At 42.5% G+C, this 19,897-nt stretch overlaps 1 protein-coding gene across 1 annotated transcript; it reads left to right on the forward strand.

The window, feature by feature from the left end:
- Positions 1–213: 213 nt before the first annotated feature.
- DPP9 (dipeptidyl peptidase 9) lies at positions 214–17,571 on the forward strand (the record flags this gene model as incomplete). The annotated part of the gene is made up of 20 exons (XM_079546610.1): positions 214–269; positions 2,957–3,207; positions 6,200–6,312; positions 7,325–7,498; positions 7,697–7,865; positions 8,026–8,139; positions 8,444–8,576; positions 9,073–9,130; positions 9,642–9,742; positions 11,015–11,192; positions 11,976–12,141; positions 12,235–12,314; positions 13,868–14,020; positions 14,478–14,613; positions 14,943–15,088; positions 15,346–15,492; positions 15,656–15,808; positions 16,387–16,529; positions 16,876–16,987; positions 17,479–17,571. The coding sequence occupies 20 exons, from the start codon at positions 214–216 to the stop codon at positions 17,569–17,571; spliced, it is 2,676 nt and encodes an 891-aa protein (XP_079402736.1).
- Positions 17,572–19,897: the final 2,326 nt, after the last annotated feature.

The raw sequence follows: 19,897 nt of genomic DNA on the forward strand, positions 1-19,897 counted from the left end.
AGAAAAAGAATTCTGTGTTTTGTCTGGGTTGTTAGTATCCAGCGCATGTTAGTAGAACAGATTTGGATTGCAAAGCACAAACCAAGAGTTTTGGTTGTGCCTCTGTGCTCAGTTGCATATGTGACCTGTGGAAGGTACCAGCAGCTATATGAAATTCGCTTTTTTTCATCTTCCTTCCTAGTTTCCTGTCCTGCCTAGCTTGCTGAGTAGTTAATGCAGAAGATAAAGAGGGTTCGTCTGGAAAACGAGACTGCAGGAAGTTGGAGAAGGTATGTTTCCCAAGTACTCCCAGGGTCTTTATTCACCCCATGCTCCATGTGGAACATAGCAATAAACACGTTCTCAAGTGAATGAGGTTTCTGAAAAATCCCAAGCCTGTCTTTTTGCCTTGGGGAACTCTGTGTCAGGATCTGTGGGTCAGGAAGTGACTCAGGAGGTTGATTTATTTCACTGGCTTCCAATTCCAAGCTTTACAGTTTTTTCCCATACTGATGTCCCTTGCTGTCTTCCTATACTTGCTTGTTGTCTTCAGACTAATGTGTTTCTTCTGAAAAAGAACTTGGTGGATATATGTCTGACGTGTCTAACCAGGCTGGGCAGAATAAGCACACTGAGTGAGCTTGGAGGCACTCAAGAGATAGCTAAGTGCTTTGGGAAGTGAAGTCATCTAAGGACTGTGGAGGACTCTGAAGGAGAGTCTGTCTCTAGTGAGTTGTATAGCACATATAAGATTTATTGATGAGGAAGCTTTGAGAGTGTTTAAGAATAAGGTTGTTAAAATTGATGTATTGGTCAAAATCCTCTTTGAACAATTTCATCACCAAATTAACTTTCTGACTTCAATTAGTTAAGTCACTCCTTATACTAGTTCTACTGCATTTGTGGTACTACCAAGTTCTAGTTATATTTTATTCTGACTGTAGTGATAGAGCAAATGGTTCTTCCTTTTACTGTGTATTGTGTGAGAACCTAAGTTACATGAAACTCCATAACATTTTAGCTGTCATTTTCCAACACTTTCATGTAATTTTGGCTACAGATCAAGGGTGAGGATGAATACTTCTCTTATCCCAGTACTCTACTCTGTTCTAGTGTCGAAGTCACCAAGGTTATAATACCAAGCTGAAAGTTGTGCCTTTCACTTACCTGGTGAATCCTAAATTCATGGAAATGTAGTTTGGAAGGGAGTCCTGTTCAGGTTGGGGCAGTTATCAGTATTACATTTGTGTAGTGAGTGAGTGGACTGTTTTGAGCCCTTAAAAGTGCAACTTTACCTTGTGAGTAGTCAAGTGAGTAAGAAGGTGTTGCTGGCTAGGAGAAAGTAGCCTAGGGGTCAAGTATCTTGAGCCAAAGCCAGATTGTTTTGATCAACCGACTTGACCTGCAGTACAGTTGGGTTGAGAGAACTGTATTCAGCTAACAGTTCTGAATGGTGTTTCTGTTATGTATTTTTTGATAGGCAGTGCTTTCCCCTTAAGATGTGATTTTTAGTTGCTATAATGGAGACCCTGAATACAATCAATAGACTTGAGGCCATAAGACACTCCTGAAATCTTAGAACATCCCGTCATGTTTTCTCTTGCGGCTTTGGGCTTTATGCCTGGCTTTTATTGGAAAATACTCTTTATTCGTGTTCAAGCTGTGGATTTAGGTGTTAGTTGTTTGTTTGTAGGAGAACCTACAGATATGTTTTTGGAGCTTTTTCTTGGTGGTGGTTTAAGCTGATGGAGAATTCTCTAGGAACGCTCAAGGTTCTCCTGAAGAATACTCATGGTAGAAAATGGACAGGAGTAAATGTTTTCTTGTGCTGATATTAATAACCATTCTCCTTTCCCTTGGTTCTACTCACTGGGAAAGAAATTGCTGTGCATCTTGAGGCTGAGGCCTTCAAGATTATTTGTTTAATTCCTGCTTAATACACAGACATGACAGCTACATCTCAGAAGCAGTTTTCTGCTCAGAATGCAGGTGACTGTCCCCAGTGACAAGTGGTATTTGAGAAGAACCTGATTTGAAAATGTACGTCTTGGGGCTGCAGAGAACAAGGCCTTTTCTGGTTTAATCCCTAGTCATTGGTTTGCCATCTTGATGCCGAACCAAAGGTAGCAATTCTGTTTCCATGGAGTAGAATTCTCTAGCCCTAGTATTTTTTTTTTCTGGTAAACCAAAGTTATTCTGAAATTTTCTGTAACATTCTTCCAGATGCACCCAGATGTAGGCTGGTCAGCCCAAAACTACTAAAATGTCCTTGTGCAGGGAAATCCAGCTTTTCTAATGAGGTGATGTAAACTGGTTTCCCTAGTCCTAAACTCATTCCTGCTTTGTAGTAGATTACATCGTTGACTGTGGGCAAGTCAGTTAGTTCACATCTCCTCAAATCAATGTTTGCTGTAGTTGCTCATCAAGGTGCTTTTTGTAGACTCTCATTCAATAACTGCGAGCTTGGAAATGCGTGTACCACGTTTTGCAGGATATGACAAGGGTCTCTTACTGCTGTCTTCTTTCTGGTCAACAAAGTCAATTGCACTGTTTCTTCCTGTTTTGTCATCATTCCTGGCTGCAGTAGCTATTCAGGTAAGTGAGCTGTTGCATTTAAACTTAGATGGTCATAAAGTGTTGTGCCAGCTTTCCTTCAGGGCAGGAAGGGGACTTCCACTTGTGCAGTGTTCCAGGATTTAAGTTTAAATGCCCATACTCCATAAATTTATATACCAATAGGTCATAGCTTTGATGACTTTTTGTCCAAATTCTTGGGGTTGTTTTCCTTTGAGTCATGCTGATTTTTTTTTTTATGCCAGAATCCACCACATGGATTATGTTTAACAGCTTACTTCTAGAACTAGTACTGGTAATAAATCCTTTGGGCTTAATATCTTTGCTTACAGGACTTGATATGGAATGGGAGATGGGCTGCTTGATTTTAAGACTTAATTCTCCCCCTCAACTCTTCCCTCAGTTTTTTGTCTAGTTCTGAGGAAGAGACAATGACTGCAGTGGACACGCTATCAGACAGCTCTGAAGTGGTCGAGATGGAGGATGTGCCTTCCGAATTCCAGGTGCAAAAGCATTCTTGGGATGGGCTGCGTGACATTATTCACAGCAGCAGGAAGTATTCGGGCATGATAGTGAACAAAGCTCCCCATGATTTCCAGTTTGTCCGGAAAACCGAAGAGTCCAGCCCTCACTCTCATCGTCTTTATTACCTGGGTAAGCTGACATGCCAGACACTGGGTGTGAAAATATTATGGGAGAGCTTCCAATTTAAACAGACCAGGAAAAGGATGGAAAATATTTCTGTTTTAAGATAGGGGAACTGAGATTAGGTAACACTGCTCAAGAATAACACACACTCAAATCTACAGCAAAGCCTGGAACTGAGCAGAGACCTCTCCAGTCTCAGACAAGCACAGGCTAGTAAAAGAGGTATGACTGTAGTGTTTGCTTGGTAACTCAGGTCAGTACAGGGGATGGGTTAAGAGAAGGGATGCTTTTCAAACTCAGGGCTGTCCTGTGCTTCCGGAGCTAGAAGTGGGATTTACCTGATAGATTAACTAGGCTGACTTTCTAAGTCACCATTAGTAATTAGTAACTATATGTTACAAGTTATAGTATGTTTTGGAGGCGCGCACAACAGCAGCTTATTTTCTCCCTGATTTATTAAGCAGCACATAGGTAGGATGCTATGAAGAATAGGGAATGGAAAAAGATTTTGAGAGGAATTAATTGTTGTTGATATTTGTAGAGAAGTCTCCTTCTGTACAGTAGGATTGAAGGACAGCAGAATACTATGCTGAGTGAGACACTCATAGTTGGAACTATGATGTAATTAGTGGCAGAGTGGCTGGATTTTAGTAACTGGATAATCTTGTGGTTAGTAACATGGGAAGCTTTATAGACTGTAAATGGTTTGTTACACTCTGGGGCATGAGCTGGTCTTTACTGGACCAGTAAAGAAATTTCCCAGTGCGCAACTCCATATAGCTGGCTGCTTTCCTAAAGTGACTCTGATATTTTTTTGTTGTTGTTCTTCCTTCTTTTTCTTGACTTGATTCTGGGTCAATGTAGAATGCTGGATTTGATTGAGCAGCTCCGGTATGTCAGTGATGATTTGCTACAGTCCTTTGTACATTCTTATTACACAAGTGCTACTATAAATGGCAGTTTCCTGAATTAAGATGCTTTTCTTGTTGAGTTTGAATAGTGAGACTTAATTTAAAGCTGAATGTTTTTCAAAGCCAAGTTGACTTTGATACAGTTTAGATGATTAAAGAATTAACATTATGTGTGGCTAATTTGCAGTATTTTTTATTTTCTTCTGTTGTATGATATGGCAATGAGAGCAGCTACTGGCTGTAGGTTTTCTGCACAGTTGTAACTATTACAGGAGCCAGAACTAGTAATGAAGATGCACCAATGTCTTTTCGGTGTTTCCTGAAAATGGGCTGGGCATACTGCAGGTTGACTCATAACATAAGATTATGTTACCTCTTCTTACGCGTTTCTTATGAAGTGGAAATGATTATTCTTTTTATTGCCATAATAAGCACCTTTTAAATTGCATGCTGTGTACAGTGCGTTAAATACTTGGAACCCATTTTATGCATTCATGCTTAACATTGTCCTACTATTACTGTCTCAATGCTGAGTAGCATTTCCAAAATTTTATGTGAATACTGTTAGTGATTGTATGCCAAGGAGTTGGATGAAGACTTTTGAAGAGTTTTAATGTAGGGGTTGAATGCTGTTCTTCACTTGAGAGCACAGTATAATGTCTTCGGGGTTGAAGGCAGTATCTTCCTTGTAAATGCTGATTTACTGTAGTCTTGAGGCTGTTGTATAAAGTACTAATGTAGTAAAGAGAAATGAAGTCCAGGTCACAGTCACATAAGTGCCAGATATCTATATATAGTAATTAGTTCCTATCTGCACTTTGTTCTGTTTGGACATTTTAAATCAGTCCTGGGCTGTTCCCATATACTTCTATGTTCATTCATGGCAGATGCTGCTTATATTAAACACCACATACTCAGCCCTTTGGCGTTTCTGTATTTCTGAGGATTATATGCTCACATATTGCTTTGCTTCCTAAGCACTTGGTACTATTTCAGTTTTAAGTAACTGTACTGTTAGGTTAACAGCTTAGAAATTTTATTCTCCCTGAACACGTACAGAGTAAACAGTATTGGGGCATGTTTTCTGTGTTAAATTCTGACCCAGGGCATCACTTAAGCAAATGTAGAGGGCAAGTTTATGGTCTGTGATTCTGCTGAAACTGCCAAAATCATTTTCACTGATATTCTACATTTTCTTGGTTGGTTTGGAAATTGGATGAAAGCCAATAGCTTTATATGATTTGGCCATATCAAAAGCTTATGTAAGATGACAAGATGTCTTGGCTAAATAATGTTTTCCATTTGAACGGACTCTCTAGAGCTTCCAGGTTTTTTCTTTCCCTCTTGTAGGCTAATGCATTGATCTGGACTAGGTCCTTCAATTATTTTTTTGGCTGAGAAATGTGGAGAATAATGTTGAGTCTCTCATTCAGGCCATGGCTCTTTTAGAGTGGATTTAGGCTGTGGGTTGAACAGTCCAGAGAGAGGAAAGTCTGAAGTAACCAACTCTGAAAAGGTTAGTTAGTGTTAAATATTGCCTGGGGAAATATGTGTTTACAGCTGATGTAGTTAGATAGTATTCTGTATTTGAGCTGAGAGCTGCTTGGGAATGACAGCTGGTACAAGCCCTTGAACACACCTAACCTCTCTGTTACAGAGTAATGGTCCCTTCCAGTTGAAACTATTCAATGGAAGATCTAGTCCATCCTCTCAGCCATGAGCAGGGACACCTTTGCTAGACCAGATTGCCCAAAGCAACCATCCAGCCTGAGCTTGAATACTTCCAGGGATGAGGCATCCACAGTTTCCTCTGGAAAATGTTTCTGTACGTCACCACCTTCAAAGAGAAGAATTTCTTCCTAGTATCTAATCTAAACATACTGTCTTTTAGTTTTAAATTACTACCCTTTGTCCTATCACTACAGTCTCTGATAAAGAGTCCCAACTGCTCTTTCCTGTAGGTCCCCTTTAGGTAATGGTAGGCTGCAGTAAAGTTATCTTACTAAAGGCTTTGTTTCAGTCTGATCTGAGTCATCTTTGTCCAGTAAATAATCTTAAACTGTATGTTGCTTTTGTTGTCTTAATAGGAATGCCATATGGTAGCAGGGAAAATTCACTTCTTTACTCAGAGATTCCCAAAAAGGTACGGAAGGAGGCCTTATTACTCTTGTCATGGAAACAGATGCTGGATCACTTTCAGGTAAGCAGAAGTGTGAAGACCCTGAGTTGATAATTCTTGGGAAAATTGGTTGATGCTATGGGGTTGATATGGTGAGTGTTACCATGCTGTGCGGCATGGAACAGTAGTGGTAGGGATGTTGTATTGATGATTGCTTTATTTCATAATATGAGATAGGCACCTGTGTGTGCTCTAGCTAGTGAGTATGAAACAGCAGGTGATGTGGCAAGCAAATGGGTGATCTAGTAAAGAAGTAAACTAGCATGTGATCCACTGCAAATTAAAAGCTATCAGGGCAGTGCACCTTTCCTCTGTGCCTTGTCTGGGGCTCTTCAGATACTTGTTAACAGGCTTGTTGTAATACCTACTGTCTTTTCTGCTTTTAAGGGAGCTGGGAAAACTGTATTAAACAGCTTCTTCTGTCCTTTACTCTGTTGCCAGAGAACTGGAAAGGGAGATAAAATCTCCTTTTCCTCTATCTTTGTGTCTTTTGTCAGTAAGCATTAAGGAGCAAGGGGGTGCAGGGCATTGGTCTGTCTGCCTTTCTGGAAGGCTTCCCATTTGAAAAGAATTCAGCTGCCTTGACCCCATTTGGATTGCTAGTCCCCTTCAGGGTAATTCAAGATCCCTGGAAGAGGTTTTGTATGCAGTATCTGACATGGAAACTGTTTGTGAAAGGCTGTAGATAAGTGTCATTAAGTTAATTGGTTACATCTGATTTGCATAAGCAGCACAAGTGCAGCTGTCCTTAGTTAATACTGAAGTGCCAACTGTAGAAACTGTAGATTGGCAATTCATCTCTTATGTAAAGAGAACTTTGGGCTTGCACTTAGATTAGTCCTACTGGGCCGCACTTGTAGCCTGGAATACAGTAGTTGTGGAAGAACCTGTATGGTAAGAACTACTGACTGGGGCTGGTAAATTGTATTTTCAGCATTTAGAGACTACCTGGTGCCAGTTCAAAAGCATTTCTGCTCTGCGGAAGTTTCTCTCCTTGCAGATTTTCTTGGATTTTCTTTTATTTCAATACTAGGCAACCCCTCATCATGGGATGTATTCTAGAGAAGAAGAACTCTTAAGAGAGCGCAAGAGACTTGGTGTCTTTGGCATAACATCTTATGATTTCCACAGTGAAAGTGGCCTGTTCCTTTTCCAGGCCAGCAATAGCCTCTTTCATTGCCGAGATGGAGGCAAGAATGGTTTCATGGTGAGTTTGCTAATAGAGCTATGAATGACATCTGAAGTGGTTTTGGTTGATAGCAGCTGCATGTGTGCATGTGTTTGGTTATGATCGTTGCTTTTGTGTCCTCTCAGGACTGTGCCCTCATTTTGTGGGCTGTAGGTCTTTAAGCGTGAAGCTGGTTGTTGATTTGGTACACAGATGTTTGTGTTTCTGTTGCTGTAGGTGTCTCCAATGAAGCCTCTGGAGATCAAGACTCAGTGTACAGGGCCACGAATGGATCCCAAGATTTGCCCTGCAGACCCTGCCTTCTTTTCATTCATTAATAACAATGATTTGTGGGTAGCAAATATAGAGACAGGAGAGGAGAAGCGAATGACATATTGCCATAAAGGTAACTGGTGCTTTTTCCCATATTTAGAAGAAAGTTTTGATTAAAAACTGTGGATGAAAGGGGTAATATCTTTATGGCTTATTTCTCACAAATGCACTTTTCTTCTGAATCAGTTGTTTTCAAGAAGATGTAAGTGTCCTCTTTCTTTTCTCCTTTCCAGGCTTATCCAATGTTCTTGATGACCCTAAGTCTGCTGGTGTAGCCACCTTTGTCATTCAGGAGGAATTTGATCGGTTCACAGGCTATTGGTGGTGTCCCACATCTTCCACAGAAGGTCAGTGTTCTGTGTGTCAAATTCTGACACTATTACTACTGCTGGCCACTGCTGTGAATGATATTTTGAGCATGGTTTTCCTTTGGCCTGGGTTTGATCTTTTTCTGGGAAGGCCACCAGAAGGAACATAACACTGAGGGAGTATAATTGTGCTCAGAGGAGTATTTACTCATGGTTACTAGAAGATGCAATTATACAGGGACATGTACAAAACTTTTGCACCAGTGTGGACTTCTGTGGTGCTCCAGGCAAGCTAGAAACACTTAGAAACACTGTAGCATGCATGCCTACTATCTGCTCCTAGGTTCAGAGAGTTTAAAAACACTGCGAATCTTGTATGAGGAAGTGGATGAGTCAGAAGTGGAGATAATTCACGTTCCTTCACCTGCTCTGGAGGAGAGAAAAACAGATTCCTATCGGTACCCCAGGACAGGTAAGTGAAGTACCATGGGGCTGCTAATGCAACTTTTGGCTCCTGCTAACTGAAGCAGTGGAATTTGTGCTATAAACATCTCATTATTAATGTAGATTCTTACCAGGATGTAGAAGCTGGTTTTAAATGTTGAGACCTAATTGAGTCTCTGAGCCCACTCCCCTTCTACAAAAGGGAACAGGATTTAAAGTTAACCTTAAATGAAAGGGTTGCTGAGAAAATGAAATATATCTGATGGCATGTTCTGGAATATATTTTGTGATCACTTCCTCCTGCGAATGTGTGCATCTATCTAGGCAAGGCAAAAGCAAACTTTCCCAATACCCAAAATGCCTCATTTGAACACAGTATTGTTTGCATTCATAGTTTCTTATTTGTGTATTGATTTCCAGCCATTTTAGCAGGACCAGAGTTGGTTCCTGTCCAGAAGCTCTAGCAAGTATAATCCTGGGGGTGTCCAGGCTTGTCATCTTGATGTTCTGTCACTCCTTTGCAGGCAGCAAAAACCCCAAGATTACATTAAAACTGGCAGAATTGAAAACAGACAGCAAGGGTAAGGTAAGTCAGAGTGTATTATTGCTCTGAAGGGTTGACTGCTTCTGAAGTTGCTTAGAATTAAGAGGCTATTTAAGAATCTGTGATAGCATTAGCTTTGCTTTTCTTCCTGTAGCACCTAATTCTTGAATGTAGGTAACTAGAAAAAGAAAAACTTTTAAAAGGCTGAAAAGTATTATGCTGCTCAAAAAGCAGCTGGGAGAGGGGAGGCAGGTGAGAAGCAGAGTTAGCCTGACATACCACGACATCAGTGGGCAGAGCTTGCAGGGTTAAAATTGGATCTAATCCTGGACTTCATTGCACAGTTGTATCCTTTCTGTGGCTGGATGCCAAAACCATGGTGCTTTGAAACTTGCTTTTCCTTTTTATTCTTGCCATTTTGTAGAAAGGTTTGCTTCCCCTTGATGAGGCCAGTCAATAGTTACAACTTCCTTATTCTCCCGTTTCTCTGAGCTTCCATAGGAGAAGGCCTGATATTAGTCTGATTTGGTATTGGGCCTTCCTTTTGTTGCAGATCGTGTGTGCTCAAGACAAGGAGCTGGTGCAACCATTTGCTGCATTATTCCCGACTGTGGAGTACATTGCCCGTGCTGGATGGACTCGAGATGGCAAATAGTACGTAAGTTTTTTTTTTTTTTTTTCTTCCAGACTAATGCTGGTAGGGGCTTCCCAGGCTAAACTCTCACAGACCTTCAAGACTGTGTGGTGGTGTAGCTATACAATAGATTGTGTTATATTGAAGCCAGGTTTATAATGTTGTCTTCACCAGTTCTTAAAGTTGTGAGTGTCACAGATGGCACAAGACTATTTGGTTTCTTCATTGTTTTAACATCCTACTGGTAGGAAATAATCAGATGTAGACTCAAATGACAAGCTATGGGTTTTAATGCAGAGCTACAACCACAAAGTTAAATGACAGTCAAGTAGGCAGTCCTAGGGAATTCTTTTGGGTTCAAGATGTACAGCACCCATACTACATTGTTCCTGTTGAAAATGAGGATGTACTGTAAGCAGTTTTATTGTCCGTTGGTCCTGTTTGTGATCAATGCAAATACGTCATGGGAACGTGGGCAATTTCCATGTTGTGCAGTGGGGAAGAATTACTCTGTGACCACTGTAACTTGTAATTAATAACTGTCTGCTTGGGAAACTGAACTCATACAGTTTTACAGAAGGTAATCGCGTTAGTGACTCCTATGTTCTGCACCAGAGCTTGTCAAAATGTGCTGAATATATCAGTTCATGAAATCCGCAGACACTGTGCAGGGGGTAACTGGCTCTTTTGAAAGTCTGTGTTAATGATGGAACATCCCTTGATGCACTTCCAGGCCTTGGGGTAGCTATACTGTGCAGCAGTGGCTCGACTTCTGTCATGTTGAGAGGCCTGCAGTGCAGCACCATTTCAAATGACTCTCCTTGGAGAGGAACAAGGCTGAGACTGAAGCAACCCCTTAGCTTGGCTATTGTCTTAGGTCTGTGCCTTTCCTTGCTAGTGCAGCGTACAACAGAGAAGCTACAAATGAATCACTTTAGTTTCTCTTGATCTTAGAAGCTCACTAGAAAATAGTGCTTCTTGATGGAAGGGTTGACCAAGGAAATGTTGCATTCTGGAAACGTGTTACCTGGTCTCTTGGGATAGACACTCTACCCAGTGTGTCAGACATCTGGTCTGAATGATACCCCCATGGGACACCAGAGATGTCTGACAAAACATATTTGTTGGCAAAGCTTCCAGGAGATTAGAAAAGAAGTAATTATGAGGAAAGCTTTGCATTCAGATATTTAAATCCCTTCTGCCAGTGGGAGAAAATGGATCACGTGTTCTGAGTGTTATAAAATGACATCTATTTTGTGGTACTGACCTTTACCTCCAACTTCTTTCCCCAGTGCTTGGGCTATGTTTCTAGACAGACCTCAGCAGCGGCTGCAGCTTATCCTTTTGCCTCCAGCGCTCTTTATTCCAGTCCCAGAAAGTGAGGAGCAGCGTGCTGAATTTGCCAAAATTGTGCCAGAAAATGTTCAACCGTTTGTTATCTACGAAGAAATCACTGATGTGTGGATAAACGTAAGCAGCTCGGTGCTGGGAGGAGGGCACTGGCTTGTCCCTTCCTCCCCTGCACTTAACTATTTTTGTGTTGGCTGTGTGTCCAGCTTAGTCCATGTTTCAGCACACTGCTTTACTGCTCGGTATTGCCAGGTTTCGTGTTAGTTCAGGAGGTCTGATAAAGTTCTGAGAAGGACTTCCATGCACTCAGCACTGAAATATAAGAGAATCCTACCTAATCCTTGCTACCATTCTCGGTGAAGGCAGGCACTTAGAACACCAACACTTTTGTATGTAACACTGCAGTTCTCTTAGAGGTGATTTATTAGGAGGTTAAATGTCTTCTTGAGTTACAAGCAACTCTAATCTGTGAAATTTAAATATATTTAGGTAAGTGATGAACACGGGACAGGAAATAAATTTGAGCTTTTAACATAAGCACCTTGGTGCTGAAGCGGCAAAGGGACCTGAAGTTCAAACTGTGGCATTCCCAAGGTGTCAGAATAGCAACTGCCATATGGGTCACACAGCTGAGTTGTCTTGCTCAGAGGCATGACGGGTGGGTGCTGCTTTGCTGATAGTCATGAAGAGCTCAGAGAATGCGTTCTTCTGCGCAGGCCCAATTTTCTGTGGTAATTGGAAAGTATAGAATTGCTTTTTATCACTAGCAGTTTGTCTGAGATATTTGTCCCTGCCCAGCTCCTTTCATTTGATAGCACAGTAATTTATCCGTGTATCTTTTGGCTGGCTGTGCATTGGTCTGTCAATAGAAATCACTCAGGGATCTCTTGTCTCATGTGACAGGTTCATGATATCTTCTATCCTTTCATACAACCAGAAGGAGAAGAGGAAGAACTGTGTTTTATCCGGGCCAATGAATGCAAAACAGGTTTCTGTCACCTGTACAGAGTCACAGTGGTCCTAAAGCAAGGCAGCTATGACTGGGTACAGCCGTATGTCCACAGCGAGGGTAAGATCTGTGCATTGACATTGCATCAGCTTTGTGGGCTCACTTTGCTTGTTTTATCTTTTGGGGAAGATTATTTATTTTCATGTCTTCTAGATGATTTCAAATGTCCTATCAAAGAGGAGGTTGCCCTGACTGGTGGAGAGTGGGAGGTGCTGGCAAGGCATGGATCAAAGGTAGTGGTTATTTTCTCTTGCAGTGTTGCAGTTCTGCTTTATCTGCCTACAGTCCTGGCTTATGCCTCTGTTACACCTGGAACCAACTAGAACTACTTAAGTTTAATTTTGTGTTTTTATTATTATTTTTAAAATTTATTGCTGCCTGTGCTTTCCCCAGAAGTGCTGAAGTCCAGTGTACATTAAATTGATTGTGTTTTTAACCAGACTCAGATTGCTCTTTAAGTCAATCCCATGAGTGAGGGAAGCCATAGAAATGGACGTGAGTCTGATGTTCAACATTAACAAAGAATTTTTTGTGGATAAGCTTGGGCTTACTGTCTTTGCTGAAGCATTTTAACCTCAATGAGTACTTGACTGGGAATATGTCCTAGTGCTTACAATGAACTCTAGGTCTCTAGCTGATCCTTTCAGGAAGAAGGCAGCTGGGGAATATAAAGCAATTCAGAATATGAAGGAACTGTGTATCTGTTTTATCTTATAGAGCCTTGTTCCATTTTGCTTCAGGAATTAACTCTGAGTCTGATCTTTAATGCTCCCAGGTGATTTCTGTCAAAATGAAGGCCTTGTCTGTTCATTCCCAATTAATCTAGATTTCCACTTCACGCTTTTAAAAAAAAAAAAAAAAAAAAAAAAAGCCTACAGCTTTGTGCATTTGGTTTCTGCTGCTTGTTTTTTTTTTTTTTCAATCTGCAGTTAACCCGCTGTCCCTCCCCATGTGGATTCTCACTGTACATGCTGTTGATTTTGGTCACAGCTCTTCCCTGCATGTGCTATGTCTAAAATTGTGTTAGTAGCAATTATTTTGATGCATTTGTTGCTCCGCAGGGCTCTACCTGTTTTCCTGGCCAATTGGGTTGGATATTGCTTCCCTGTCCTGTCTGCAGTTCTCTTCAAACTATGTTAGCTAGAAAGAGCACTTGAGTTTCAGCATTTGGAAACTGTAAGGTAGAAACAGTTCAGTTTCTGTTGCTGGATCAGTGCAGTATTTAAAAGCTGTTGCCTGTATTCCTGGCTGATCCAGGTGGATTTTAGAAACTGATGTATGTGGACATTAAGAAGTTATGTTAGTGTGACTTGAAGTTTGGTATTGCTAAGGCTATTAAATTGTTCCTTCCACAGATGGGAATTCATTATCACAATTGATGGGGAAAGATACATATACACCCTTAAAATGCCAGTCATAATGTGGGAGGGCACTCTAGTTAAGCACAGAATCTTTCAGTTTAAACAGGAAAGAGAGCTCAGTTTTTTTTTTTTTTTAAGCTCCTTAATAAGCAAATGCTTCGAGTTTCTCAAAAAAAAAAAAAAAGCAAAAAACAGAACACACCACTTTGGTTTCTTTTTATTACTTCGTTGGATTAATACGATTCTCCGTAAGTGCAATGTGTGTGTATTCCAGCCTGTCATATAAATGGATATTGTGTATGTCCCTAATGCTGTAAGTAATCTCTCATAGTCTACTGGTGTTTTTAAGCCTTGGGACAGACTGAATGAGAAAAGAAGCAGTAGATGTCATTCTTCTGTCAACAAGGCCTCTCTTCTTCGTATAGATCTGGGTCAATGAGGCTACGAAGCTGGTGTATTTCCAAGGCACGAAGGACACCCCATTGGAGCACCATCTCTATGTAGTTAGCTATGAGTCTCCTGGAGAAATTGTGCGACTTACTATACCAGGCTTCTCCCACAGCTGTTCTATGAGCCAGGTTTGTTGTTCTTGTATCATGTTTACAAGAAGTTATTTACAGAAGATACAAAGAAGTTTTTTACAGAGAGAGTGGTGAGGTGCTGGAACAGGTGCTGCCTAGACAGGTTGTGGATGTCTCGTCCCTAGAGGTGTTCAAGGCCATATTGGATGGGGCCATGGGCAGCCTGGTCTAGTATTAAATGGAGAGGTTGGTAGCCTTGTATTTGGCAGGGGTGGTTGGAGTTTCGTGATCCTTGAGGTCCCTTCTAACCCTGGCCATTCTGTGATTCTGTTTAGACACAAGATGCACTTGTCTCCTGTCTAACAGGGAATGGTAGTGAGTCATGCAGTGATTACCGGGGACTTTTGTATTGGTTGCTTGAGATGTGGGAGCTCTAATCTAAGAACAGTGTGGAGGAGGCTGGTTGTGGGAAATGAGACCTCGATTCCCCTAACTCTTCCTCTTCCACCTGTAGAATTTTGACATGTTCATCAGCCACTACAGCAGTGTGAGCACTCCACCTTGCGTGCATGTCTACAAGCTCAGTGGCTCCGATGATGATCCGCTACATAAGCAACCCAAGTTTTGGGCTAGCATGATGGAGGCAGCCAGTAAGTCCTGCACAATGTGTAACTGCTAGGTTATTTGACCCATGTCTGTTCTCAACCTGTCAAGTCTTACACTTACAGCACAGCATGCCTTATTTGAAGATTTTTAGCTGAATATGTGTTCATGGGTGATCCATTCTCTGCATATATGGCCTACTGACCTATGTAGGCAGGTATCTGAGTGGGAGGTTTCTCTGAAAGGCAGTGATAAATCTTGTTATGGTTTGGGTATTTAAAGAGCCCTGGCTAAGAGGATGAGGTTTTTCAGACTGGGTAGAAGACAAAGTCTGCTTTAGTTATTGCATTGCTATTGTGTGAACTTGCTTCTGCAGGTTGTCCCCCAGATTACATCCCACCTGAGATCTTTCACTTCCGTACTCAATCAGATGTTGAGCTCTATGGAATGGTCTACAAACCTCATGATGTCCAGCCTGGGAAGAAGCATCCCACAGTGCTCTTTGTGTATGGAGGCCCTCAGGTAATAGTCCAGATAGTTGATTGCTGTGCAGAGCAGAGTTCTGTGTAGCTCAGTCATGTGTCAGGACTTAAACTGAACCTCTGTTCTGACCTCTGCCTCAAACCTGAGATGATGTTTTAAGCATTTAGACTGATACATCTGTCTCTGGTAGCTCATCTAGTGGCTGCTGTCCTGTTCACCATCCTGTGTGGTGAAACAGACGGAGCAGGATAGTGGAAGGCAGCTGCTTGGTTCTGAAACTTCTTTATCTTCTGCAGGTGCAGCTGGTGAATAATTCCTTTAAAGGAATCAAATACTTACGGCTAAACACGCTAGCATCCCTAGGTTATGCTGTGGTAGTGATTGATGGAAGGGGTTCATGCCAGCGAGGACTCAGATTTGAAGGAGCCCTGAAAAACCAAATGGTAATGTACTTTTTTGATTAATCTCTGTTCCTTTTTCAAAGGCTACTTTTTCAATGGCTGAACGTATGCCTGCATGAGCATTACTTATGCCTTATTGGTTTCTTAAGTTTTCAGGCTTATAAAGCCACTAATTTCAGCTTTTTTTTATTTTATTGCTCTTTAGGGTCAGGTGGAGATAGAGGACCAAGTGGAAGGTTTACATTATGTAGCAGAAAAATATGGGTTTATTGACTTGAGTCGAGTAGCCATACATGGCTGGTCATATGGGGGTTTTCTCTCCCTCATGGGTCTCATCTGTAAACCCAATGTCTTCAAGGTAAGTCCAGACGTGGTGGAGTATTATCTTGGGACTCGTAGCTTTCTCAGCCTCTGTAGCTCTTGGTATCTGGAGTTGTCCATCAGAAACATCAAACAAAAAAGCCAGGCGAAAATGACCCTCAGTCCTTTCTGCCTGTAGCTCTAGCATACAGCCCTGCATTCTGCTTGCAGGTTGTACTTTCTGAGACATAGAGAGGATGGGGTCTCTGGGATAGAGTCACATCCCAGTGGCTACTGATGGAAGACTTGGCATACTATCAAATAAGATGATTGATACACTATTCCTAAGCCCATCCCAAGTCTTCAGCAGGTTTCTGGTTCTATTCCACTTGTTTTCCGTGAAAGGGGAAGCCTTTAGGTGCTGTTAGGATAGAGTCTGCCTGACTTTGGTTACAAGAGAAACAGCATGAGTTGGAATCCGGGTTTTATATGGGTTTTGTTGTGGAAGAATCAGTCTGAGTGATAGAATTGTCCAGATTTTTTTTTTTCCCTTCCCTCATCAAGGAAGCAGAGAATACTTGAACTCTTTAGCACTTGATAATGGAAGTTGTCTCCTGCCACCTATTTGTTTGACAGATTGCTATAGCAGGTGCTCCTGTCACAGTTTGGATGGCATATGACACCGGGTATACTGAGCGGTACATGGATATCCCAGAAAACAACCAGCAAGGTTATGAGGCTGGCTCTGTGGCATTACATGTAGAAAAGCTTCCCAATGAGTGAGTACTGTGGGGCTGTAATCTGCTAATAAACCTGCTTCCAGATGCTGTGTGGTGCCATCAGCTGCACCTCTGCTGAATACCAAAAGAATGGATGAATTCTGAGGTGGTTTTATTTTAACTCATGAGGCTGGTTGCTGCTTTTTGCAGCAGGCTGGGGCATCATATATCCAGCCTCCTTTGCCAGTGGTGAAGGGGCTGAAGATCACGTCTGTGGCCTTAAATTATTTTTGACTGCTGCCTGGTCATTGTTCAGTTTTTAGTTTGCTGAATGGCAGCTCTTTGCTCAGACTCACTTCAGAGCTTTTTGTTTGGATTCTCATATTCTCTCTCATCTCATCTTCAGGCCAAATCGTTTGCTGATCCTCCATGGTTTTTTGGATGAAAATGTGCACTTTTTTCACACAAACTTCCTGGTATCACAGTTAATCCGGGCTGGAAAACCGTACCAGCTTCAGGTAGGGGGAACAAGAGTGAAGTGGGAAGGTTAGTTAAATCTAGCAAGATAGTTTTATGCTTCCTGCCTCGAGTGTGGGAGAAGGTAGATGCGGATGCTTCCACGTGTTGCTCTTGTTGCAACACAGCTGATAGTAAATGCCTTGTTTGACTTCAACGGGTGACCAGGAGGTGGCACTGTGACTGCTTCATTGCTAGCTAATGTAGCCTCTGTCTAAAAGCATTTGCAAATAGGGCTCCTGCCCTCAAGTCTGGAACTTTCCTTCTCCCCTGGAACTGTTGCTTCTCACATGGCTGTGGGCAGCAGAAGTGGCTGCTTTGCTGAGCAGAGTGGCAGTGCGCATCACTGCAGTGAAGTGAGAGGCAGGCTGGGTGCTCTACACATCTCCTGGCACTCCTTTGTCCTGATAGAGACTGGGCACAAAGTGAGGGAGGCTTGTCCATGCTGAGTGAGCAACTCCTGATTAATTGTCTCATCTCTGCTTCTGCACAGATCTACCCCAATGAAAGACACAGTATTCGGTGCCCTGAGTCAGGAGAGCACTATGAAATCACGCTGCTGCACTTTCTACAAGAATACCTCTGAGAGCACATGCCTCTGCAAACTGGATGCTGACAGCTCACTTCACCCCTCCTGTGCCCAGCCACTACCACCTCCCTTGACAGCCATCTAACCCAGAGCACAAATGGCTGCGTGCCCATGTCAGGGTGTCTTGCCCTGAATAATAAGGGAGGAGGATGGAAGGTACTTTCCCTTTGGACAGTGCCACCTTCTTTCACTTTCCAAGCTGGAGGTCTGCCTCTGCTCAGCTGCTCATCCTATTTCTCTCTTCCAGCCTGGCTGTTAATGTGTTGGGTTGTTTTGTTTTTTGGTTTTTTTTTTTTCGTTTTGTTTTTTGTTTTTTTTTGTTTTTTTCCTGCTACTCCCACTATCCTGGGGATTGATGGACAGTGGTCTGTCTCCTAAGACTGAGGTTTGCATCCATCTCTCTCTGTCCCCCATCCTTTTCCCTTCCACTGCACATCTGCAGTTCATGTACTCTTACCTGCAAGAACTTGGTGCCTGTGTTGGAAATAGAAGAGCTGAATAAGCAAGCTGCCTTAAGCCAGGAATGGGAGGGAAGAGAGAAGAACGTATTGTTAAAGCCCCAGGGCAGCTGATTGCTGGTGCTGTGTCCTTGCCCTGCTGCAGCAGCGTGGAGCCCTGGGATGTGAAGAGCTCTACAGAAGCATGCAACACTAGTCATTTCTATTTCTCAGTTTTATTTCGCAGAGCAGATGGAGGAAGTGGCTGGGGTTGATAACGATGCCCTCTCATGCCTTTCTCTAATGGCCGCTCACAACCAGAGTTGTGCCAAAAGGTAGCACAGCAGCTGAAGCAGCTGGCTACAACCAGAGATCATCTCTCTGGAGATAAGGTTTTTTGTTGTTTGTTTTTTTTTGTTGTTGTTTTTTGTTTTTTTTGCAACACAAGATGGATAATATTTATGCAAGTCCTTCCTCCCTCCATTCTTTATGCTGCCTCCCAATCCTACCTTCTCCTTCCCTGAAACCTTGAGCTTTCAGATGTGCACTGAAATTGGCTGTGCTTCAGTTCTCTGCAGGTCAGTGACTGTTCCCCTTACCCATCTACTCAGCATATGCTTTCTTTTGGTTTTTATTTTCCTGGTCAACAGGAACTGCAATTCTGGGGAGGGGGGATTGAGTAATTGCACCTCAGGGGAGCGTGTACCCCCCTGCCCCTCAAGCCAAGGGTTCTGCCAGGGATGAAAAGAGAAGAAAAAAGCAACACCCAAATGAACCACATTGACTTGCCCTGGAGTATTTTAAGTGCGTATTATGAAAAGAAAATATTTTTATGGATTCTTATTCTTTTATAATTATGAGTGTAAGATGTAGCAACTCATTAAAATATTGGAAAGAGATGCACTGGTTGGCATTTGTATTTTTTTTGGAGTGTGGGAGAGGGCTTGGGAGGAAGCACCATCTGGCTTACAATGGGTAAAGCTGCTTTTATGGTAAAAGCAAAGTGCTTTGTTTGGTTTCTGTGTCAGACAGCGGACAGAATGTTAAAGCCTTGATGTTCCTCAAAGGAAGCACAATCCAGCAATTGAAGATGCTGCAGGGTGGAGAGCTGGCAATCCTGGACTGTTCTTGGCTCTGCCATTCAGGCAATCCTGGACTGTTCTTGGCTCTGCCATTCAGGCACTGCATGACCTGGAGGGAGGCTTCCCGTGCTTGCAAGTAGCCTCAGCCGTGGAGATAGGAACCTCACCCAGCATCCCAGCTCCCTCTGACTTCTTGGGGTTGCAGCTGCTCTGTGGCACAGGTAACAGCCTGGCGGCTCATCTTCGAGCACTGGCAGCTCTGATCCCACACTGGGAGGACACGTGTGGGTGCTGGGCATAGAGCTGCTTTTTGCAAGTATCTGAATACTCGCCCATGCTTGCTTTCTGTGGCACTTAAGGCCTACAAAACCTGGCTTTGCTGCTTTTCTTTCTGTATTAGAGTTGAGCATTAATTAAATTGCTATTAAATGCCCTGAGGATATAAGCCAGAGACTTTCATTTTAAATGCAAAGCATCTCACAGCTGGAGGATTTTGTTTTCTCAATATGGCTGTGAGCATATTTCTTGCCCAGGAATTCACCTGGCTCTCTTGGTCATGCTTTAGCTTCGATCGTGCACCCTGCTTAGTACCTTCTGGTGTATCTTTGAGGTCTGAGGAGCAGCGGAAGGGGAGGTAATGGAGGAAGTTGCACATCTCTGAAGCTTCCTTAAGAGAAGGGTATGCTTTTCCTCACAGAGAGAAGAGTCACTCCCTTCACAGCTGGGTGGGTGCCGGTACGTGGTAAGCAGCTTTATTTTGCGGGGTTTGCTTATTTTAAGTCTTAATCTCAAGTGTTTTCTTCC

This window comes from Tetrao urogallus, assembly GCF_951394365.1.
Source record: "Tetrao urogallus genome assembly, chromosome: 25".
Taxonomy (NCBI): Eukaryota; Metazoa; Chordata; class Aves; order Galliformes; family Phasianidae; genus Tetrao; species Tetrao urogallus.